This window comes from Accipiter gentilis, chromosome 1, assembly GCF_929443795.1.
Source record: "Accipiter gentilis chromosome 1, bAccGen1.1, whole genome shotgun sequence".
NCBI lineage: Eukaryota > Metazoa > Chordata > Aves > Accipitriformes > Accipitridae > Astur > Astur gentilis.
Window position 1 is genome coordinate 32,808,640 of NC_064880.1, and position 25,441 is coordinate 32,834,080.

The following is a 25,441-nucleotide window of genomic DNA, read 5'->3' on the forward strand; positions in this document are numbered from 1 at the left end:
TGGTCTTGGAGTCCTGATCCAAGGGAAATAACTTCCAGCACCCATCTGTCAGTCACCATTCTATTTCAAGTGAACAGAAGAAAGAAAATCTTGGATCTGATGATCAGCCTTGGGGATAGTTCTTGTCCAGTTCAAATGCACTGATGGACCCTTGTAGTTACCCTTTACACAACGAAAGGGTCATAAGCAGTACAGCACAGCCACAGATAAAAGGACACTGTTAGACTCCAGGCTCCAGCTGATGAGGGACATCTGTATCTGGAGTGGTATATATGTAAGCTTTTTTCTTCCTCTTTGTTGTAACTACTGAAGAAAATACTTTTTTCCTTTTTACTCTGAGGTTGGTTTTTTTTTGTTGGTTTATTGGTACCAGGGGAAAAAAATACTGAAAAATATGCTGCTTGAGTTGCACACAACTATGAACAGATACCTTCTTGTTACCATAAGGTAATACAGAGCCCCATTTCTTAAGACTGACTCCTATCTATTATAATGAAGCACTGGAAGAAACAGGAAGCCAGAAGTGCTCTGCAGAGCTTCTCAAAACTTCTCTGCCACAGTTGATCAAATACTCTTTAATCCCTCACTTGTTATCTGGTACATCTGCAAAGAAAGGAACTAAGGTCTTGTTGCTCAGGTGCCTAGTTCCCATGTGCTCATGCAGCCTATGCAAGAACAGGATAACATCTCAGCTGGCTCTGTCTGAACCCGCTGAAGGATTTGCAAAGAGCCAACAGTTACATGTTGCTGATTCTCTGCCCCAGCATAGATTAGACAAATCCAGTTACTTCAAATTGGCAGTGGCGTTGCCTCTTATGGAGAGTACTGTACAAGCCAGGGTTAATATAAGGTCAGTCAAAGGAAGAGTTTTTTTGTTTGTTTGTTTTAAAGGATGAACCATTACCAAAACTTTTTCCTTGGGGTATAAATTCTTCTCCCATGAAAAGCTCAGTATGAGGAAAGTGCTGATAGAGAGGAAAAAAGTCTTTAAGAGCATAGGGACTTAAATCTTCCTAAGGAGCCAGTTTTATCATCTGCACCCATATTTCACCTCCTCATCTTTTCACACCATGTGTGAGAGTAGTAAGCTGAACTAATAACACTTTCGAAGTTGATATCAACACAGCTCCTAGGTCAACTCTGTTTCAGGAACACAGTTTGTCACTTGGCATCCACAAATACCCTTAATGAAGTGTGTACTTTTAAACAGGTGTCAGCTGTCCAAAAGACAATTAGGGTCTGCAAGCAATGCAAACTAAACATGCCATAGCAGATAGAATTCCCGCTCCGTGTTCTCCTTGCTCCTCTCCAACCTATCCATTGGCTGGATTTGCAGACTTTGCCTCATTCAGATACTAAACGACCTACTTGTTTGCACTAGCTGCACAAACAGAATTCTCCTCAATTTATCTCACCAGCACAGACTTCTAACAGACTTCTATTTCCAGCATCATAAGAGATACCTTGAACTAAACACAAGATACAAGCCTACAGAACTGCCAAAGAAGGCCAATGAGAATATAAGGGAAAAAAACCAATAACGTATTTTATTAATTTTTTCTGTCAATTTATAGTATGCCCAACCCCTCATATATAAAGCAGTGAAAAGGAAACATTGTGAAAACATTGAAAAGCACTGGAAAGATTCCATGATGGAGTCTTAGGTAAGACAGATCACTGGTGCTGGGGAAAGGAAACGGGTAACTTCGTGTCTTGGGATAGCTGCTCCAGGGGTAAGTCTTTTCTCACAAATCTATCACAAATATATCTCATATTATTTAACTTACTGGATCCAGCTTACATAATTAACTACCAGGAAGTTTCTTCATAGAATGTCTCATCACTGTGTGCCTTTTTCTGTTTGGCTGCAAATTCTTATCCATTACAGAGCCTTATCACCATGCTAGCAACATCCCATACTGACCAACAAGTAAAAACAACTACTTAAAAGTAGTTTTAAATGACATTCCACCAGTATGGCATTAGTTTATCAAAAGTCACTTGATATAAAAACTGTTAAAGATTCAACATTTTTCTTTAAATACTGTAAAGCAATCTATCTAGGGCAACAGAAGAATTTCCCATGTTGAAGTGCAGCTGAATGAGGGTACTCTTTATAGCGAGATGACTGAGGATTATTTCCTATTTCAGTACAGTCACTCTGTATCAGGCTATAGAGTGGAATCAGAGACAAAGGATACTACAGACAAGAAAAATCACAATTTCATGCATAAGTTGATGGTACTTATTTGGCAGCAGCAGCCTACCTAGAGAGTATTTTCAAAATCAAACTAGGATAAAGAGTGTCTGTGGTCTGTTAGGTACATGAAAGTGTGAAAAACATAAGTCAGCAAGCTTCATTGTGCCACCATTTTCAGATAAGGACAGGTAAAACAAGGAAGGTAGATATAGGACAGCTGTTTTTACCAGAAAAGTTACACAGTGTACACCAGTTCAAATTCAAATTGCTACTCTTGTCAATCAAAAGCTTGATCAGATGATTATATTTACAAAGTATTAAATCACTCTCCTCTAATTATATCAAGTTTTATTAAGGCAATAGCAGGTGAGAAATTAAAACAGTTTTAAATACTTCAGATAGCTTGTGAAATAACTTTGAAAATATTTTTAAAATTAATAAAGGTCTCAATTTGCATATATAATTTCTCATTCAAATGAGCTTCACAAATGGTGTTTATGCACTTTACCCAACAAATGAAGCACCTGCAGGATAATATTCCGTATTATAAACCATGTAACATTCCTACAAAAGAAAACGCTAAGAACCAAAGCATAAAACATCAATATAACTCTTGATAACTATCTTCATATTTCTAGGAAATTTTGAGACTCAGCCTCTACCATATATTGCTAGATCCTGTGCATTTTTGGGAAGAGGTTGCGGGGGGTAGATTGACTACCAAAGAGATTAAATTTCCTCTACAATCAATTTATTATCCATGGAAACAAGCAAACAAACAAACAAACAAATCAACCTACCTTGCAATTCACTTTTAATAAGGCAACTTTCCATCATATATAACAGAACAGTGACCATAATATCCAGCAGCTGACATTCTTCTGTTACTTGGCGTGCTAGTTCTTCATTGCTGAACAACTGAACGCTGATATGCACAATTCTATTAGACATTGTGTCCGATTCATGGCTTTTCTTCAGCGTTTTCATAATAAAAGCATAATGCTGAACGAAAGTTTTGGTAAAAGCAATCTGCAAATTATAAAGAATTTTTTATGTTAACAAGCACCATACAAAAATTATAGCTTTCTTTCTATATAAAATATTCTTTCACAAAAGTACAATCAACATATCCTAGAAAACACCAGTTGCCATGACAAACCGAAATTGATGGTCTAACTATCCCATGTCTAGTTTCCAGAAACAGTCCACACGAAAAGACCTATGTATAGAGAGGGGTAACTTATGCCTCAATTGTTATTACCTTATACCAAAATCTAACCTTCTCATTCTATACTTTGCACACTAAAAAAACCCCAGAGATGTTGAAACAAGGAATAGAAGGTCTGAGCATACCTTTGAAAGCAGTAAAGTTCCAATAATGAATTTATCCTAAATTTTTTACATCCTAAAACAGGTACTGATGTTCCAAAATGATACACTATGAATAATGAGATTAGTGGTGCCTAATAAAGCTGCCTTAACTTACCACTTGCACTCATCTACCCATGAAGTAAGGTTTTCATTCATCTGTCAAGGATGACATTTCAACACTGAATTTCATCTGCTATCACAACATCCTTTTTTTTTTTTTTTTTTAATAAATCTTTAGTGCTTTCTCCTAAATAATTAAAGTAATTACCAAGCTTTTCTATTCTTCACACAACTATTTGGTTTTTTTTAAACCAGATCAGTATTTAAATGTACCAATATATACACATATAAATCTTAGTACAATTTCTTGTCCCACTCCATTAGCCTCAAATTGCATTGTAAACCAACCTTCTGCACTGCATATACATGTGTGCCTATCTGCCAGCTTTGAAATCACTTCTTATTTAGTACTTTAAGTTCTGAATTAACACCATCTGGACTTCCTTGGCTTAATAAGAAGAGATAATACAGGCTGTGTAGTGATGAAAATTTTCAGCTCAACATCTAAAATCCACTGTCTATTCCTTCTGGAAGTATTAACCTTTCATAAACATAAAATTAGAAATTTTAAAACCACCCTCAGGCAATTGTGTAATCACCAGACTGTATACAAATCACTACTTCATTTTACCTGCTCAGACTCAGCACTCCCATGTTTTTATTATAGCACTACCATGTTATTCTCATTTAGAAAATTACTTCAAAAAATATCATGATGCCATAATGCTGCTGTTGGGCACAAAGACTGCTTCTTCCAGCAAATATCCTCAAAAATAAAGTTTCTCATACAAAAAAATGGACCAGAGTGGGGATGGGGATGTCACTGCAGGAAACACTACAACACTGCTTAACTTGCCCTCCTTTAGCTGGTTCACAATGATGGAAACCTGTATAATAATCAAAAGTATCTTCTACATACAGCCTCCAGCACAATGGTAATTGTTTTCAGCTAAAGCCTTTTCAGAACAACATATTCACAATATTTGTGCAGAGTTAATACACTATCATTCTGGTATTCCAAGGCAGAACAACCTGTCATATAATTTCCTTTTAATTTAAAGCTTGATACAACTTTAATCACTTGATACAACTTGTAATCATTGGCAACGACACTTATAACTTCAAGATGTTTGCACTATTAATGTTAAGCCTGAGACACAAATGATGCCCCTGGTATTTTAAGAAGTTAGTACATTAATGCTGCTAGTAAAAAAAAAAAAGTATATTTATATATTACTTCTTCACATTGTATTATGTTTAAGTAGGATTCTCAGGTTCTGTGATGTAGGAGCTACGTTTTACTTATTTTACACAGCACTCTCAATTCAAGCCAATTGCAAAAACGTGGTCCTCCTCTAAGGACAAATTTTGTATTTTTTTGGTTATTGATTTTAAATCAGCATGCATCAAAACTTTTGATGCCTCACCCATATATGATAATGAATTTCTGAAAGTACTGTAGATTCAATACTATCAATATAGTGTAATGGTAGAGATTCTATAATACATTTAAATAAAGAAAAGACCAGCTTTACTCCTACATTCACTTGGAATTTAAACAAATACAACCCTTTCAAAATTTGAAAGGAAGAAACTAAACTCTTTTCTAGAAGTTAAAATGCTGAAATACTGTGGTAAACTGCAGTCCATATATAAACACAGCCATAGTAGGTCAAATCAGTCCATCCAGCTAAGTATCCTGTCTCTGAGTGGCCAAAGCTGTATACACAACTAAGAAAAAATATAGAATGGAGCAAGAATACAGATATTATTGGAATTGGAGATATTGCAGATATTGGAAAGAAACACGTCTTTCCAAATACCTCCTCAGCTTCCAACCATTTGCAAGAAGTGGCTTCCTAAGACAGACATGTTTTCTGTATATTTAATTACCTTCACAGACTTACTCTCTATGACCTTGTGCAGCTTCTAAATGTCTAGCCTAAGCCAAAAACAAAGTTAGTCTTCTCCTCTGGCCTTTCCTCCTGGTGGCCACTCAGCAACCCAGGAACTTGTAGGAGCCTAACATCAACCCCATGTTTCAGTTAGAATTTGCATCTCGCATGTTTATGTTTTCAATGCAAAGAAAAAGATAGTTGTGTCAGGCAAAAACTGTGCTAAAATTAAATTTCCAGTAGAAAATCTGATCTACAGAATTTGTAGAACAGCATATCCAGGGGTTAGTGAAGTCCTGCTGCTGTAATAACTGTCTCAACATTCACTATGGGAGGTGCCTGACAAAGCACAGCATTTCTGATAATTATGTTTGTTGATTCATTATCTCTACCAGATGCTTTTGCATTTCTTTATTTCCAGTATTCCAGATTTCAGCAAGGCTCTGCTCTTGGGACAATTTACACTCTTCCATCAGCTTCCTCTTTATTGCCAACCCCTTCTCTGCCTTCTCCTTGGTCACATGAAGGTCAGTCCTATTTCTCTGGCCTTTTGTTTTTCCTCTTGTAGAAACCTCGTCCACACCGTAACACCTCTAATTTCTTGAAAGCTCTGGTAAATTTCTCTTCTGTTTTCTTCACTAGTAAGTCTTCCAAGCTTCAAATGTCAGAGTGCTGAAAGGGATGCCTCAGGCACAAATCCTGTAAGGCAAAGACCACACTGTTCGTTGTGTTGTCTCTTTCATGCAAAAGGAGGGAGAAGGGGAAGAGCTAGTTAACCCAGGGTTTTAGCCCACCCCTTTCAACACCTCTTTTCGATACTGGAAATCCTAAAAGAGAAGTTTGTTTTCCTATTTAAAAATAAACCTGTGCAACAGAGATTGCTGACTGCCGCAATGGTGGATGCATGGTGGATTCAGTCAGCTCTACTATGTTTACACTGGAGGTCAGAGATTTCAACAACTTCAGAGCATGCACAGCCAGCCAGCTCTGTGCCCTATGTCTGGCTAGCTCGTTCTGTTTATCAGAAAACCAACCTAGCAGAATTCTACTGATTTAATGAATTAAATCAGCTCATGAAGAATCAGGCAAATTGCACAACAGCAGAGACAGAAAAAATTAAGACAGTACATGCAGTGTAGATGGGATGGGACAAAGTAGCAGAAACCTAAGAGATCACTTGGAATGTTTATATCCCTGCAGGTGTTGCTACTGTTTGAGAATGCAACATCATTAAACAGCAAACAAGCTTTTCCTTCATAAAAGCTAAATGGAAGCTTGAATGATAAAACATTCTTCTAATTCATGTCAAAATGGTATATTCTCTCTGTACACATGTAAAAGGCAGAACCACTCCTTGTAAATTAGCCACAATCCTGGTAGACAAGTTTAAAATTCATGCATCATTGACACAGTTTTGCAACAAAGCACAGGTATCTTGGGAAGAAACATAGTTACTGCCTCCCTAGTATTGCTGTGTGATACATTTCCTGCTGTGAGTTTCCTTACTACTGAAAAATACCTTTCAGACAATCACAGCAATTAAAATAAACACAGATTCTAAAAGATTTCAAATACTTAGGATTTGTGCTAGTAATAAAGTTTGTACATAGGAATTAACTGTTTAATCAAACACAATATGAAATTGGTAAATAAAGAAGAAAAAACCAACAGAATGTTTAAATAATCCTTTTGTCTGAACATACAGTACTGGTAGGTGGAAGATGCACTATTTCCAGATAAAGGTGGCAGCCAGTAGAGAAACCAAATATACCATGGTCTCCATTCTGAATACATAGTGAAGGAAGATTATGGACACAGTGAAGAAAGTCACTGAAGACTGTGGCTTGTTGTCAAAGGAAAAAAGATCCCATGATCATTAAAAGTTGTTGTCATTACATGGTATAGTACAAAGGTAAACATAACAACACTTACCAGATTCCTCCACATGCTGCTAGCAGTTGGGTGTTTTTACAGGCAGGAGTTTAGCTGGCAATGGATCAGAAGAACTGGATGTCCACGTGGGTGTCCAAATAACAAGAAGAATTAAAGCTTCATGGCAAGGGATCATCAGTCAAGAAGGACTACACGTGTCCTCATGTATTAGCTGAATCCGAGACCAAGATGAATCTATGCTGGTATCCCAAACCAAAATGCTGTCTTGACATTGACAGAGTATTGCCAAAAGCCCATATCTTATTTTTTTTCTTCTTTGCAAGTTATCTTCATATCCTTTGCTTTGATACAGCAAGGTTTTAAGGGTGCACAAATACAGGGCTGCCCCATTATAAACAGACATTTTTGAAGAAATCTGCAGGCCTGGACTTCAGGATTTCTTGATTTTTGCCTCCCAGCAGGAATTGAGAAGGTCCAAAATATTTGCATGGCTCAAAGGTATGACATGATCAGAGTAAAATGTTAAGCCTGATTGCTATGTGTGCTTGGTCTTGGAACATGTAGAGCAAACAACCAAACCTGGCTGCACACCAAGATTTAAAACAGGAAGATGACATCCAGTCTCCATGACTCCAGGCCAGGAGACACTTGGTACAGACAACTGCAAAACTCTGTAAGGAAGCAGCTGGAAGGCTGCCAAAATCACCTAGGGCATAGCTGCAGCAAGAACACTCACACTGTAATGGGCTATACAGAGAAACCACTGCCTACTACAACAGTTGCAACAGGAATGAAGTCACTGCAATTATTTACCAATGATACCACACTACAGAATCATTTAGTGCTGATCCACACCTTTTAACTGATAAAAATCCAGTTTACAAAGTAAAATAAAACAAAACAAAATTCAACACATTCAAATATGAACTATCAGCCAAAAAGAAAACAGCAAACCATGAGAACAAAATTAATACTGCTGCTCCAGAATTATCCATCTTGTTTTGTCCACATCTCTCTCCAAACAGTATATACTTTAGAGCTTCTAACCAAATACTCAAAACAAGGTAGAAGATCTGCATTATTTTACTGGTTATTATTCAAACATATGTGGTCTCATGCAAAGCATAATACACACTAAGTATGTGAATAAGAAAAGACATTTAAGTTTGAATGAAGTAAGGCAAGTACCTTATAATCTTGATCTGGCAGCATATTGAGTAAGAAAGTCACCATCTTCTGTGGAAACTCATATTTTATTGTCCAAAATAATAATTCTTCCAGAAAACATTTATGCTTCAAAACATCCATGATAGATTGATCTGCATAAAAGGTTGGAGGAGGGGAAGTGTAATGTAATAATTATTAAAACTAAAAATAATGATAGTGCAGTTGCACTGCCTACTATAAAAGTCAGTAACAAAAAACTAAGAACATTTTAGTGTGCTCTGTAAGTAGTTGTGTTTTTTTCAAAAACACTGGGAAATGAACATGGCCAGCACTGCAGTGTCAGAGTCTGTAACAATAAAAAGGACCTCCCAGAGAAGTCAATGAAAGTTTTCAGTACAATTCTGCCACACAGAGTCCAGTCTTCATTGAATGCATTGAATCATATCACCTTACTGTAATAGCTCCACTGACTGTAATGAATCACAGCAACCTGCACAATATTTACACAGCCACGTAAATGAGGGAAACTGTTAATGTAAACTACTACTTAGCTGAAGTTAAAACAGCAAAACAACAAAACACAATTTATGATTAAGTGATCAGTTCTACCACCTAAGAACACTTACATTCTGTTACAATGCTTCAAACAAGCAATGTATCTACTGATTGACCAACAACAAAGCTTTTGTTTGCTTGGTGGTTGTCTGGTGAGTTTTTTTTTGTTTTTTTTTTTTTTTAAATACAAAAATTACCGTAATCAGATAATCAGGTACTAGCTCCTGATGATACCAGAAGAGACCGTCTCGTCTTTCCCCATTCAACTCCTGGCCATTCACTCTGCCCCCTTACTCATGCTGACAGTACATCCCTGTGGCATACCTACATAGGAATCAAGTCATCTTTTCATTCTGTTCAGCTGCATTTTCAAACAGATCAGTTTCCTGATTGCAAAGCTGCACAAACTGACCTGTGCTAGAAAAAACTGTTCATGAAGCTATGGCTTGACAGAGCATAAATCATAATAACCCTATTTAAAAAAAAAAAAAAAAACTAAAAAAAAAAAAGACTGTCATTCTTCAGGAGGTTGATCATTTATGATTTAAAACTACAACAGGCATTGTTCACTCTGGTAACATATAAGAACTAAAGAAAATAATAGTAATGCTCCTTTATACCTAGAAATGAACCAGACCTGAGGACATACCCCCCCCCCCCCCCCCCCCAAATCCCATATTCCAATGGGACTATATGAAGTGCTCCCATTAGCACAGATTCAAAACCACTTAAGCTGAACATCTGGCCTTGAAGACTTGCCTCTTCACTGAAGTATGACAGCTTTAGGGATTGTACTGGATAGCTTTGTGTCTATCCTAAACAGGATAGCCATCCTCTTCCTAAGCTGGAATTACCTCCATTTTCGGCCATTACCAAAGGTCAGAGTTCCCCAGCCAAGTGACCAATCAGCCCAAAACATCTCAGGAATTGCATAAGATCATGAGAAATAATGAATAATTTACATTTTAGGGATCTCCTCAAGACTTTAGCAAGCCACACAAAGACAAGAATGTGTTTTATTCAATATATTCTACAAGCGTTGAAATAAAAAATTACCTTCACAAGAGTCATGAAAGATATTTTAACATTAAAATATTTTGTAGAGAATTACACATCACCTACTGCAGCAAACATATGATGATCATTTATGTTCTCTTCCTCCTCTCTTGTTAAGAAATTGCGTATGTGATATTACTGCCCATGAAAGCTTGGTAGCCATGCAGACTGAAGTCCTCTGTCCACAGAACAGACAGCACAGGTTTAGGTACATGCCAAATGCCCCTGAGTGAGAACACTGGGCATGAAGACAAGTGACACAACACCTTATCTGTCACTGATGTGCAGGTTTCTCTGACACATATCACAGTTCAACAGTGCATATCAAATTCTTTATACAGCAGTTTAAGGCAAGGATGGAAGAATATATATCCACTTATACCTGCGACAGAATTTAAGTAGGCAGAATGCTCTTACCCAACTTGGAAAATTTGTCAAGAACACTGGGACTAATGTTCCCACTCTTGTGAAAAGCACCACATGATTTTAAATTTCTTTCAACAAATAAAAAGAAAAATATATAGTGCCTGTGGGTTTAAAATTGTTTTAAACATCATGTATTTCAGATGGATGCAGGATGCAGGTTTTAAAACAGAGTAAAAATAAAAATCCTCTCAATACTCAGTCCCATACCTGTATCAACGAACCTCACCATAAAACCTGTGTTTTCTTTAAAGAAACCTTTTATTCTTTCCTAGTGCCACAAAGACCCCATAGACTGTTGTAAACATCTCTCTAGAATATGAGTCAGCATTCCAAGATATCCCCAGCATATAAATAACCTTCTGTGAAGACAGTACCACTAAAGACCTAGGATGGAACAGGGAGTCTGCTTGTATGGAAAAGGTAAATCTGTTTTTATTCAATACTCAGTTTTCTAAAATTTTCTTTTCATACTCTTATTTTATACCCTATTGGACATAAAATATGAATACTGAAAACTTCAGAAAACTATTCAATATTTAATAAAAACAGATACTTACCCTTCCCCCATTGGCAGACTCCCTTCTCTGGGCCTGATATTAGGAGCTATCAACATCATGAGCACAGTCCATGTTGGGATGCCTCAGAGGGGGAAGACTACAATCCTGGGGGGAAATGAAATGTTGAATTAAAGTATCACTTTTCCTGAAATGCCACAGCTGATACTGGTTTTCAGATCTGGCAGCTTCTCAGCCTGAGGTACCCCACTGCCTATTTCCTACTACGCATCAGAAAATCAGCATTTTTTTCTGCATTACCTGACTCTAACTTACCTTTTAGACAAGCTAACAGCCTCTAAAATTCAAGAGAGCTTTCCTTGAATGTCTGTAAGTTTCCTGCACTTCTCCAAACTACCACCTCTTCCATATTATTATTCTCTGCCACAATCTTTCACACACCATTTCTAAGATCACCTCTTAATACCACCTTTGCCAAAACATTTAGTTCTCTGCTTTTCCAGCTTCTCTTTTTCCTTCAATCTGAAACCACTAGAAACAATCAATCTTACTTTCCCATACTGCTCACAATGCCTTCATACCTTTTTACTGACTTCATGAACCCTTGCATTTCAAATTCAAGTTCCAAACCTTCACTCCAAAGCCTTTCCAGAAATTTTATTCCAACTTTCACCAGTTTTTTCACCTGAATGTTCTTTTCTCAGGGCTTGCAATTTCTTTGTGCTTCCTATGTCAGTCTCCTCATACTCATATTAAAAAAAAACCAACCAAAAAAAAAAGTGTTCTTTATTAATCATAAGAGTTTAAATATTATTATTTAAACACTTTTTAGCACAAAAACATGTCAAGGACAAGCACAGGATAGGGCTACCTTGTCTCTAGCCTATGTTCATTCTTGAATTAAAACTTGCACTGATCTCAATGTGAGTGCTGCTCATTTTGGACTAGAAATTGCACAGAGGACTCATTTCAATCTAGGAAAACAATGGAGTGATTCCAAAGGAGACTTCATTCAAGTATCTTTTCTTAAACATTACTAGAACAGTACAAAAAGACCAACCAGAACCAGAGAGAGCCATTCTTGCCTGGCTGAGAACACAATCATACTGTACAGTGGCATAATGAAAAAAAAAATATTGTTAAGAATAAATACATCAAAAATTTGTTTGTCAAGCTGTATTGCCACCTTGCCAGCCACACAGTGAAAATGGAATGAATTTTTAGAGGTCAACTTATGACATGAAGGTGACAAAATGACTGGTCAAACAGAGTCCCAGACAGTGGCACTCACTCAAGGGAAATCAAAGTTGCCAATTACCACAATTTCACTTGCTATTCTTTTTTAGACTTTGCTATGTTTAATATCTGTCACATGCAGCACTACAGTGCTTGGAAAGTGAATATTCCTAGATAATTTTTAAGATAGACATAAAGCAAGCATGATAAATTGAGATCAGTACTTTATAAATACCTTTGGTGGTGCTGCTTAGTTTCACCCTCTTGCGCTTGCCCACACCTTGGCTACCATCCTGGTCCTCCTGGGGTAGGGGAAGAGTTTAAAAAATTGATAATCGTATATTTAGAATTTTATTGCCAAGAGACGGTACGCTCTCAAAATTCTGGTTTAACTATCAAGCTAAAACAGAAAAGCCCTGAATATACTCTCTTATCAGAAAAATACTTTTGCTGTTTACAGGAACCATGGACTCAGTGCAACTCATTAGAAAAACCATATTTTTTTTCAAATGTCTTTTTTTCCCCCCTACAGGCTACATTATCATCAGCAAGTTCAGAGATCTTAATCTATTTAATTAATTTTGTAAGGTTAACTGCTTTGATTTCTGAAACTGATCGCTACAAAAATGTTTAACACTACAAAATTTCTAACTGTTGCACATCCAAGGTTTCACCTTATTAATCTGTAGGGTTTGGGGTTTTTTTTCCTAAAAAAAAAAAAAAAAAAAAAAGTATCAGCCAACATATTGGCTATTCAAGTTGGCAACACAGACAATTACCTAGACATCTTCGATTCAATATCAAGTTTTGATCCAAAAATAAAGTATTTTGACACCTTTAAGAGGCCAATTCTAATTGCTGAATTCTAATTGCTTGTTTCCTACAGAATAACGGAAACACTTTATGCAGGCACTCGTCATCTGAAGCTTTCAAGGCACTCTGCAAATAAAACAGCAAAGGTTCCAAAATGCAATGCAAGTTAAAAACATCATCACCACCACTTTACAAAATCTAACACTGGGTGTTAAAAAAGAATGTGACATTACAGGACCATACTAAATGCTGCATACATCTTTACTAACTATGGCAGTCCTAATGAAATAGTGGAAATAAAGTAATATTCCTACTGGATCTAATATAATGAGAGATAATCAATGCAGATGTCTACTGTTAAAAATAAGTAACCAATATCCTTCTCATCTAAGCAAATGCTGTATCTTACTTTCAAACTTAACTGGAACAATAAAGAACCTGGTACTCAAGAAGTGACTATGCTTCCTCGGGGAGAAAGATGATTCATATATTATATCTAAGGACTGACCAGAAGTATCATGTTAATAAAAGGTCTGAGTTTTCCTATCCTTTCAGTACCTCCATCTGAAAATCCATTTTAAGATGGACACATTTGAACTCTTAGGTGTCCTGGGGTCTTTGTGAACACATGCTGCTTTTGTACTTTAATCGGGAGCCAGTCAGTTTGCAGGATATTGCCACTGCCCACTCCCCTATCAGAGGGGCCCAAGTACTCTAAAACAAAAATCAGACCTGCTGAGCTATTACTATGAACTGCAGGACTCTGCAATTCAAGTCTCCTGCTGTGAAGAAAAGGAATCTAAATTCCTGTATCTAGAAAGTTGATAGCTAGAGGTCTCAAGACCTCTTCAGCAGTCTCAGTTAATCCAGAGAGTTGCTAGAGGAGCCTTAACCAGAAAATAATGCATTTGGGTATATAAATTGTGATTAACATGCTGGATTCTAGCCTCCAACACCACTGCTCTGGCACAGTGTGTTTCCTCTTCTACAGTATTAGAAAAACTTAAACATGTAACAGTCTTGATTGCAACTTTTGAAGTGATTTCACTGAACTGAAGAAAAATTATGAGTGACTTAATGAGAAACGCTTTCCTCAATAATGTTAGACAGTTGGTTTCCATTGCTGCTGCAAGGTAGGATTAAATCTTAATGTCAAGTGCAGGAGTTTTAAAAGCCTTGAGATAGCGAGTGCTAGGTCACATGGTGTCTGCCAAGCCCAGGGATAAAGAATAAGAGAATGAGTAAGCAAATGTAGAACACCTTATTTTTACCCATTAGATAATGCTGTATAAATATACCTGGATAACAGCAAAAGGCTTTGTAGATTTACTTTACATAATAGAATATTTGGCAATATGCCTAAGGTGTGCCCCATCTATTGCAAATTCGGATAATAAACTTTATGTAATATTAGACACTATACATAGTTTTTTGTACAATTACATTAAACAGCAATTGGAGTCAACAACTATGTAACTAAGTAATAAGGCATTGGGTGCTCATTAAACTACAAGGGCAGCCAAACTGAGATATCTAATACAAAAAGGTTTATTTGTCAGTGTAGTAAAAGCATTCATGGACTGGGTTTTATCTGATTCCTTGGAACATAAAAACTTCTTAAATAGCAGGACAGGTTTAGAGAGGGACTTTTTTGCTCCTTTTACACAAAGCAAAACATGAGGAAGAAAAGCTAATAAAGCAAACTAATGGTCAGTTGTCTCCAAAATACCACAGGATGGAACACAAACCATTTGAGAAGTAAAGCACAAGTGAGCCTATACTGTTTTGGGGCAGGGGTCGGGGGGGAACAAAACAAAATAACCCGTAACACATATCTCAGGATACCTCCATCCTCCAGGTTCAATTTTAGCTTAGAACCATCTACTACAGTAGAAGTGAAACTAAATACTAAACTACACAAAACTTTTCAAGCTATTTAGTTCCCTCCAGAAGCACTGCTCTAATTTGTAGCCTATGTAACTTTTGTAATCTAGCCTTTCATCTCTGAAACAATGCTACCTTTAAGACTCACTTGGTAAGAAAGAACATTATCCTTCCGAGGTTCATCTTAAATACCAGAGGAAAAAAATCCAGTTAAAAGTGTACTCTTGCCACATTTCTTAATTAGAACATAGTTTTACTCTGCTGTAAGAGAGTATAGTAAGGCATAAAAAAAGTTGTAAATGCCCTTTGTAACTATGGGGGAGGGCAGGGGAGAGGAAGAGAAGTCATAAAACAAGATAACTTCTTCCTCATTCCTCTAGGAAGCATTTCTCTAGTAACATCATTTTTCTAATAAGCATTTCAGCCTTCCACCTGCACAGTTCTGTTTTGGCTTTTGGATTAGAAGACTTGACTTTCTTTTCAGCAATTCATATTTGTCAAGCTAGACCATGATTAAGAAAAAGATTATAAAATAGAAAATTAACTCTCTTCAGAGATGCCACTAACTAAGGTTTTTTCTGTTTAAAAATAAACAAAGAAACTTTTGACATTATTTTTAATTGCATCCCATACTGTGGAAATGTGATTTTATAAAAGCTATGAAAGGAAAAATCAGAAGTGAAAATATATACTAAAGAACATTTAAATTTTGAGTGCTTATTGTTTTATCTGCATGCTAGTTCCTCATTCTTTTGGAAAATTTTCTAAATACACCTGTCAAAACAGGGCCTTGTGCTTTTTTACAATGTATCTCAAAAATTGATCCCAGGTATGTGAGTATATGCAGAATCTGAATTTAGAAAACCACATCTGCCATAACATAATAAAATACCTACATGTATATTTATATCCTGGAGATCAGAAAGAAAAATCCCTTTTGAAAACAGGTATCTTTAACTGGCAAGCTATAATGTAGTTGCTGGAACTCCTCCCTTCTTTATTGAGGAAGTATCTTTTCCTTGAAAAAATCATCTTTTCCTGATATAAAATTCCTTCTCCCTCAAATACATCTCTATCTCCCTCTTAGACTTCTTTCTCAGAAGAAATGCCAGTGATACCCAACCTCTCTTCGGACTCTTAACAACTAGTTTACTCCCCTCTCATCATCACTTATAGGGGTAAAACAGAAAGAAGCATGCTGAGCCATTTTAAGTTTATTTGAAAATACTACTTGAGGTTAACAACATTAACTTGAATTGCCGCTTTCTTTCATGGGCCTTAAAAGTTATACTAGCAGCAGTCTTTCATGTTTGTTTGTTTTTTGTCTGTTTGTCAAGCAATGGTGAAAAAACAACAAGCATTACTTTGAAAAATGCCAAATTATAAATAGCACTGCTGAAAGCGTAACAGATGCTGTTGTGCTCGTGACAGAGGCAAACATGTCATACAACTCTTTTAGACATACACAAACAATTGTTTTTACTCTGATACGTGTTCACATAAAATTCAATATAAGCAAAAAAAACCCTATTAAAAACTATACTTTACATTATTTAAATTTTATTATACTACCCTACCAGAATGGCTGCTGAGGCTTACTGGTTGAAATTAGGTTTTAAATAGTAGGGCAAAAAAAAAGAGAATAAATTGATACAGTAACTGTACCAGAATTTAACTTTCCTCATTAAGTTCCACTTATTTATTACAGCTCAATCTAAAAGGGGATTCTCTCCTTTTTACTCCAACTCAATGTGTTTGGTAAGTAAGGTCAAGTCTACACATGGGAATTCATCTACAGAGAAATTCTCACTGCTGCTATCACCAGTTCAGCTGGATTCTCAAGTGCCAAAACCTGCTAACACCATTCACAGCATTACATGCTTTAAGTTTGCTTTAATCAAGCCCAATTTACTTGACAGTGACTTTTGAACTACCTACACAAGTTTCTTCTACATTACATACATAAATTAAACTGAAATAGTATTAGCAAAAATAAGGATTTTTCAAGAGGTCCTTAGTAAATCAAATGCATGAGCTATTCCTTTGTATCTCCATTATTTCTAATTAGTAAAATGGAGAGAACATGTGGTAAATAGAAGAGTTCAAGTTTGTGGGATTTGGCTGCAAGCATTCTCTCCATTTAATATTCCGCTGCAGTTCATCATAGTCTTTAAAAACAGTCTCACCTCATCTGAAGAATCCCCTTGTCCTGATGTTGCCGTAGCACCTGCTAAACCTTTTGAAATAAAAAAATTCAGAGATTCCTTTCATAAGTCTTATACTGAAAAGAGAGTATTTTACGATATTTAATGAGCCACTATGAAATGAAACACTACATTAACTTTCTTTAAAAGATACACAGCAGTGGACTGAGAAGTTGGAGTAAGACTTCTAAGCAATACAAAATCAGGGATTTGCAAGTACGTTCCATTGCAGAACTTCAACGTACTGAGTTAACAGTGAAGTGCTCTTTCAGAAATTGCAAAAAACGCTGATGGCCTTCAGTGATCCAAAAAAAAAATCCACAGCACTTTTGCAAGAATAGGTGGCTTAACTTCGTTGCAGTGACAAAATTCCACTACGAGCAATTTCATCTTGCCTACTCAAATTCCACTAATTCTATGACTGGGAAATGATGCTTAGTATATTAGTAACAAAAAGTTATTATGTTTAGCTTTTTTCATAGAATTAAAATGAGTCCTGTAATATGGTGGTGCACTAAATAACAGGTAATTCCTTAAGTCTCATTAAGATTTGGGTTTTTTTAAAAAATAAGCTAAAAGAACAGTTTATATAAAAACCAGCAATAATCAAGTCTTCTCTTAAAATATTTTTCTACACAAACCTTGAACTGGTAATGTGCTAGTTCCAGCTCCTTGTTCCTGCATACCACATGCAATTTTATCCTCGGGAAATGCCAGTCCAGAACCTTTCAAGGCAATGAGGTACTTTTCATGACTTTTCTTTGCGCATGCATTCTCTCCAACACCTTGAATATATATGTAAAACAGCATTGAAGTACAACAACAGCTACTTGGTTCATCTACTTATATTCTATACAAGCAGTCTAAAAAATGGTTCATAATGATTTAATAAGCTGTACAGTTACGAGATGTAGAAGCTAAAAAGTTCTTCCAACTGATGAACTGAAATCTAAAAGACCAGAAACCTTCTCAGTTTTTCCCCTCCAACACAGTGTTTTCTTGTAAATTATGTATTTCATTTCTATTTTACCAGCACTGCCACCATTAACACTACAGCAAAAAAGGATTCATTTTGATATTTCAAAACAGTTGGTTTTGGACAGAAAGGACAGGGACCTACTGTTTCCAATGGGAAAAAAAATAAACAAACAAAAAAACCCAGTAATGATAATATGCCTTATATAATTTCTAATATTTGGGATTTTTTCTTTCACACTTCAAGTTTTGACAGCTGCAATTAACAAAGACTATTCATAAAGATACCACCATTTCAACTGTTTGATGAAGGAAAGTCACACTGCATGCTTGGGATGTACAATTTTCCATGAAGAAATGGACTAAAAAAAAACCCCAAAAAACCAAACAAACCCAAAACCCAACACATTTGTTATTTAAGGAAAAAACAAACTTTAGAGAAATAAATTGTGTCAAGTGTTTAAGAAAACATGAAAAAGATGACAGCATCTTTTTAGCTGTGCACCTTTTGCATTCAAAGTCAGAAGGACAGGTTTTGCTCTTTTTTCTTTGCTTTCCCCACCCACAAACTGTACCTCCTTAGACACACATATTCTCCATTCCAAGAGTCCAGTTAAGAATGCCTTACTTCCCATTCCCTCTCCACTCTTCTATCTCAGGAAATCCATTACATATAGGAAAAGGGAAGTCATTAAACTTCTCCCATTCGAATATTATGAAACAGGAGAGAAAAAGAGGAAAGAAACAGAAAAAAGAAAACTGTCCCTGAGGCAGCTTTCCTAAGTGTTTCTCCTTTCAAATAAAGATTTGGAGATTGCCTGTTGTTCAAATAGCTGCTGCCCAAGCCAGTTATGGCAACTTAAATCTACAGTAATTACTCTTTGTTCCATACCTATGCAAAGGAAGTACTTGAAGGACTCAAAAAGGACACCTCCTAATCACAAGAAAATAAGATGGAGTTAATTTATACTAGGTGGTTTGGGGTTAATAGTGACAGCTCAACATTTTCAGATTCATTGTCATTTGGTACAGGATTGAATAAATAATTGGGAGGTGGTGGCGGTGTTTTTAAGAAAACAAACAAACAAAAGCCTTTGCACAGAAGCACAAGACAGACAATGGCCTTTTGCCATTCAGGTCTCCTCCAGTAACCTCTGTGAGAGCAGATCCCAAAATAAGTTAGACATAGTCCACTTTGAATAAGCTTGATATACCTTATTTGGAAGTGTTCACTTCACTTTAAAGAGAATGGATTTTTTTATAAAAACTCTTTTGGAACAATGTATCTTTATGCAGTTATCCAGAACAGGGAAGATAAGAGATTTGCTGTTACAGGTCTTAATAACAAATGTTTCTAGTTGCTCCTGGAGCCCATCCCCTCTTCTATCAACAACAAAAAAAATATCCTTAAAAACATGCATTTTTCTGGGTTTTGAGAAGTCAAACAAAAACATGCAGGAACTGAAGTGATAAAATTTATGCCCTTAAATTCCTCATAATTTGAAAATTTAATTATTACAAATAACACAAACATACCAGAGCTAAGATCTTTGTAGAACTGCTGGCTAGTCAAAACCTGGGTAAGAACTGATCGCATTGCTCCTCCCATTTTGGTCAAGTCTTCTAGAAAGGAAACATGAGGCTCCAAAACCTGGAGGATTTTATGAAGGTCTTTCTCTGATGGCAGATCAAGAGCTGAAAACCACATAACAAAAACTTTTGGTGTAAATGTAATGTAATTTGGCCAAGACCTTCACAAGGCAGAACAGTTATGACAACCACAAAAGAAATTAATTTATATATTCATAATGCTCTAGAATTCACATGTACAAGTTTCAAATTAATCCTGATTTCATTTTCTGGAAGAGCTCAACACAGTGCTAGGTAACCCTTAAAACATGTTTAAGCAGCTCTTCAGCAGAGTACAAAATCAAATTGCCTAGCCAGGTAGTAACTTTGTTCAGAAAATAGGCACAAAATTCAATTATATAAACTGTAGATAGCATTCATGTACTTTGCCTTCACAGACTGCAAAGCAAGAGATAGCAGCATGGTAAGATATGCTAGATACATGCAAATTTAAAACATACCAGGCTCATTATACCCCTCTCTTAAGTGTTGAATAAGACTAAAGATGAACTGTGGAAGAACTAATTCTGACATCATCAACAAGTCTTTTGGGACACATGGAACATTTGAATTCGACTTAATCCGGTGTCTTTTACAAAACCTATAAAACAGATGAGAAAAATGTTAGCCAAGCACAGCTCAGCGTAGTTAACATATACTAAGAAAACCATTACTTTTTCCATTTTTCAGAGAATATATACTTTTACATTAAAGGTGGTGTTGAAATGGTATTCTGAAATTCCAGCTACTATGTTCAAACCCATTTTGTTTCCAAGTCCAGAGAATTATAAAGCTGCCAATTTTTTCCCCTTCTCAAAGTTCATATATCTAACATCCCGTTCTTTTCCCATACATGTTAGAAGCATCTTCCATTGAACAATTAGAAGAACACTGATTTTTTCTTTATCAAGACTTACCTCCCCATTTCTAAACAGCCTAATTGAAAGTATCAAACTAAAACACTTTTTCTCCTTTCTGTGAAATAGTCAGAGGCTGGCCCAATTCTTCAAGTCCTCATTCAGATAATAACTTGTTTTAAAACGTCTTTTGACATTAATCAAAACAGCTTCCAAAAGCCTAAGAGTTTTCAGGATCAATATTTCAAAAGCATAGCAATTAAGATTTACTTATCAAAGGATGATAGAAACACACTGCAAAAGCTGTGCAAATTGTTTCATATCAAAAGAAAAGAAAACATTTCTTCTTTGGAGAATTCCTGTATGGTAGTAGTTGAGGCTTAGCTAATGCACTGTGAAATGAGGTTGAGCCAAAACCCATTAAAGCAGACAGAATGATTTCCTACTGACTTAACATGAGCCTGACTCAAGAGCCACTGAATACTTTTCTGCTCCCAATCTATTTTTAGAAAAGGACATTTACCAACATCAGAGTTATTTACCCATGTCAAAAAAGAATCTAAAAAGGAATAGAGAGTCTAAAAACACATCATACAAGAGTAAACTTTACTGGAAAGATTCACTAGATTTTACTAGTAATTTTTCAACATAAAGATTCAGAAATGGATTCAGCTTTGTTTGAATATGAAAACTGTTTTCTAAATTTATTCATGTCTTCACTACATTTGCTGCGCCATATTTTCTGGAAGAAGCATGCTACTTTCTACAACATAAGCCTTTCTTCTTTGAGGACCATTGAAGTATCACCTTCAAAGAGAAGAAGGAAATAGAAAAAAGCCACAAGTGACTATCTGAATTTAGGACACGTACACGTACACACGCACACAAAGGAGGATACAAATCCTACAATTAAGACGGCATCTTCACAAGAATGGCTAGCATGTTCACAAGACGAAAGATTAAGGGCTTCTCTTTTGCTCTTACACATTAGAGATGACAGTTTTTATTACGAAAAGGTAAACAAGGACAGTACTAGCCAGGTGATTTGCAGTTTATATATACAGCCTATCTACCCCTGGCGGGGGGGCGGGGAGAGTGCCTAACAGAAAATGCTCAGTGAGGACTGACAACTTTGTGTTAATTAATGCACAAATAAATGGTTTTCACTTTTGTCATTCACTCTTGCACAGAAGTTATGAAAAGTCATTCACTTTTTCACTTCTGTCATTCACTTTTGTCTCACCTACATACAGAAATCTGAACTGCCATAAATCACAAATCTGGCTTGATCTATGCTGCAATATGGTACCTCGTTTAGTATCTTAGAGGTAGCTGGTTTCCCTTTCACCACCATCCTTGTAAGAAGAGATCAAAAGTAAATGAAGACTTAAAAGACACACAAGGAAAGAATTACAATGTAGTATGTTTTAAAATCTTTTACTGGTCCTCCGCCATATCTTTTGCATTCAGCCAAAAGATGTTTCACTGGTTATGATCACAAGCTAAGAGAGCCACAGTAACAAAACTCACACGTCAAGTCATTCTGAATCCCAGCTTCTGCTAAGCACAAGGCTTCCTTCCACAGAAAATAAAAAGCTCTGCTCCCCAAGAAGCCTATGCCAGAATACCACTTGTGAATCAGCCTACAGATTAATTAACCCAAATTTAACATATCCTGTAGCTGAAGGTTATGAATCATGTCTGCTGTTGAGATTTCCAAGAAAGCACTATTGACTTACAAAGTATGCTATTATTACTATATTAATACAAGTTCTGGAAAATCAAGGAAGAACCCAAATTTGATTCACTGTAAGGAAACATCCTTTCACTGCCACATGCAAAAATTACAGCACTTCCAAAAAGGGAACCATTTCTAGATACCAGGCCCTAAACCTTAAAGTAGAAATGCCAACATCATTTTACAAGATGAGCCATATTCTGTATTTATCATTCAAAGGCTGCGGTATTAAAGTATTGGCCGAAATCAATATATTATTGTAGCTGTTCTTAACTAACAGCTAGAAATGTGTACCTGGTAAGGATCCCAGAATATGTCCTTACTGACATGACTTGCCACTGGACAAGCTATTGCCCATACTGAATTTCAAGGGCAAGAATTAATCTAAGCCACAATGATTCAGAAAGCCAATGGTCAGGTTTTATTATTTACAAATCAGGCTGAAGAAATCTTACTGAGCCCAAGTTTATAATATTCACCCATGCGACTGTTATGCTGAATTACTGAAAAACAATCCTGCCTCTGTATGGCGCTTCCACAATCCTGAAATACCAATACGCTGTGCTACTCAAAGCTCTATTGCATTTATAGAGTGCTATACAATTCTACAAATATTGACCAAAATGCCAGACAATGACTTGGAAGATGTTCAGAGTTAAAACAACAGCTGTTTTAACTAAAGAAGAGCCAGAACCCCAAGCTGTGCCAATGAAGAAACAAGTGGAAACTTTTCTTACAAGCAGTAAGAGCCACCTGTGACAAACTTCTCAATGGGTTATAGAGTCACTGGACAAACAGCAGACAAAGCTATTCCATCATCGGTTCCTTATTAAAGAATTGCCTGTCTACATAAATATACATTTCAAAATGCTTCCGAGACTATCAAAATAGGGATTTAATGGGCAACAAAAAGGAGCACTTTCCAAATCTCTGCTGGTAACATCAAGCCTTGGAAATCCACCACTTGGAGCAGAAGTCTCTAACAGGGGGTGATGAAAGGTGAATATGATCTAGATAAGAAACACATTTTTTCCGAAGAAGCTCAAAAATAAAAATAACTATGGAGAAGACGACTGACTAGGTAACAGACAGATCACCTTGATCTAAGCTTTATTACATGATCTCAATATTGCAAAATACTTTTCTCAACGAGCCTGTAGTTCCTATTTAATCTTTAGTCCTTCATATTTCTTGTGCTATACAGTCTTCCTTGTAAATATTTTTACTATTACACTACAATGAGCTTTAAGAATAGGAGTATTTCAGTGAGAGTGCCAATTAATTAGCCAGAGATACTCAAGCCCTATCTCACTGAAGGTCGAACATGGAAGTACTAAAATATAGGTCTACGAGGAGATAAAAACATCATCATTTTCCTTATTCTTTTCTCTGATTCAAAAATATATTCTGGTTTTTGTTTTTTATGCAGTTCCCCACCTTTGAAATTGCTCTTCCACAAAAAGACAAGGCTAATTTTAGCGAAAGGAGAAAAATAACACAGTAACTTGCAATTAAACAAAAACAGAGCTTTAACAAGCAGTCTTGTCCACATGACTTCAAATATAATTCCTGAGATTTCTTATGCTGCATTGGTATCTGTAAGATGTGGAACATTGTTGACATCTACGGAATACCATGTATTATTAACATAAGCAGCATCAACATCTTCTGAGCAACCTTCACTTTAGACTTTCCAGATTCATTCCATTCTCTCCTACTATTTCTGTCTTTAATGAGTCTATTGTGAATTTCCAAAATGTGGTTTAGCAGTGGCTTCAGGTAAAATAACTCCTTTTCTTTAGGCTACAGTTCCACAACTGCTTAAGTTGAACTAGGTCAGTCCTGCCACAATTCTGTCTTCAGCCTTCTGCTTTGTTCCAGCACTGGCACTCGATTGATCCTGTGTTAAAACAGCTCAGAAGCTAAGCTAGCAGAAGTTATTTACTTAAAAAAAAAAAAAAAAAAAAGAAATTTCATTGGGCCAGCTTAAATCCACTAACACTCACAGACCTGCCTCCTTGGAAATCACACTGAAATCCCAGAATCATCCTGCCATCATCACTTTCCTTGTTGACCTGACAGGGAGCAAAACACAGAGAACAGAAAACCAAACACCCAACAATGCAGGAAGATGCTGTCCTGGTCAACCAGCACACCAGGTAGATACGAGGCTCACTGCGAAGCCCAATCCTCCACTTCAAAGGGTTTTTAAACTTCCCCAGTCATTATGGCAGCTGATAAATGCCTTCAGTACCAGCCAGACCACACCTTTACAGCTTTTGAACATTTGGTCAGCCCTCCTTCCACTACATCCCACAGTGTCTCAAGTTTCAGTTGCATTCCAGAAACTTGACATAAGTTCATGCATACATAGAGAGACTATTTTTACCCTCACTTTTCTCTTGCTCTTTTGTCCCCTGCCTTCCAATGTTTAAGAGTACTTTGTTTTAAACCGGATCATAAAGGTGTCAAAAGAAAGCATCCCATTTTCACAAGTCTTACAGTACTACAGCATTTTAGGGACAAGAATCTGGGACCCAAGTGACAGGACCCAAATGAAAACTACTGGAAATCAATTCCAAAGCAAAGGAAGTAAACCTCTGCTTGATTCTTTAGTTCAGCAACAGTAAGTCATATCTAAACCGAGCTTTTATTTAAGACATTATGTACATTTCATACTGTACACCACATGACTGTGTCATGTAATGTTTCATAATGTATGCAAACAAAACAAGTAAGTTTTGTAAATAAGAATATAACACACACTTTAAAAGAGTATGCATTTTGTCCCCACTGTAAAACTAAAAAGCAAATATTATTCTTACACACATTGAATCTACAAAATAGATGCAAGATGCAAACTGTTTTTTGAGCACTACAATTGTCTCTCAGAGTTCTTGTGAACTAGTTTTCATTCTTTACATATGGTAAAGAGCGTTTAAATGTTTTTTCCTACTTTTGCAGTTC

At 36.3% G+C, this 25,441-nt stretch overlaps 2 protein-coding genes across 2 annotated transcripts in view; one reads left to right on the forward strand and one right to left on the reverse strand.

The window, feature by feature from the left end:
• METTL5 (methyltransferase 5, N6-adenosine) overlaps positions 1-25,441 on the forward strand; it is a 414,631-nt gene that overhangs the window by 374,161 nt on the left and 15,029 nt on the right. The gene's annotated exons all lie outside the window — the stretch shown is intronic.
• Positions 1-25,441, reverse strand: part of UBR3 (ubiquitin protein ligase E3 component n-recognin 3) — a 120,181-nt gene that overhangs the window by 85,828 nt on the left and 8,912 nt on the right. Inside the window, exons 2-8 of the mRNA XM_049807944.1 lie at positions 20,341-20,480; positions 19,787-19,945; positions 17,917-18,060; positions 17,258-17,307; positions 12,610-12,676; positions 8,608-8,738; positions 3,001-3,229 (exon numbers count right to left, since the gene is read on the reverse strand). Coding sequence (XP_049663901.1) covers positions 3,001-3,229; positions 8,608-8,738; positions 12,610-12,676; positions 17,258-17,307; positions 17,917-18,060; positions 19,787-19,945; positions 20,341-20,480 — 920 coding nt within the window. The remainder of the gene's footprint in view (positions 1-3,000; positions 3,230-8,607; positions 8,739-12,609; positions 12,677-17,257; positions 17,308-17,916; positions 18,061-19,786; positions 19,946-20,340; positions 20,481-25,441) is intronic.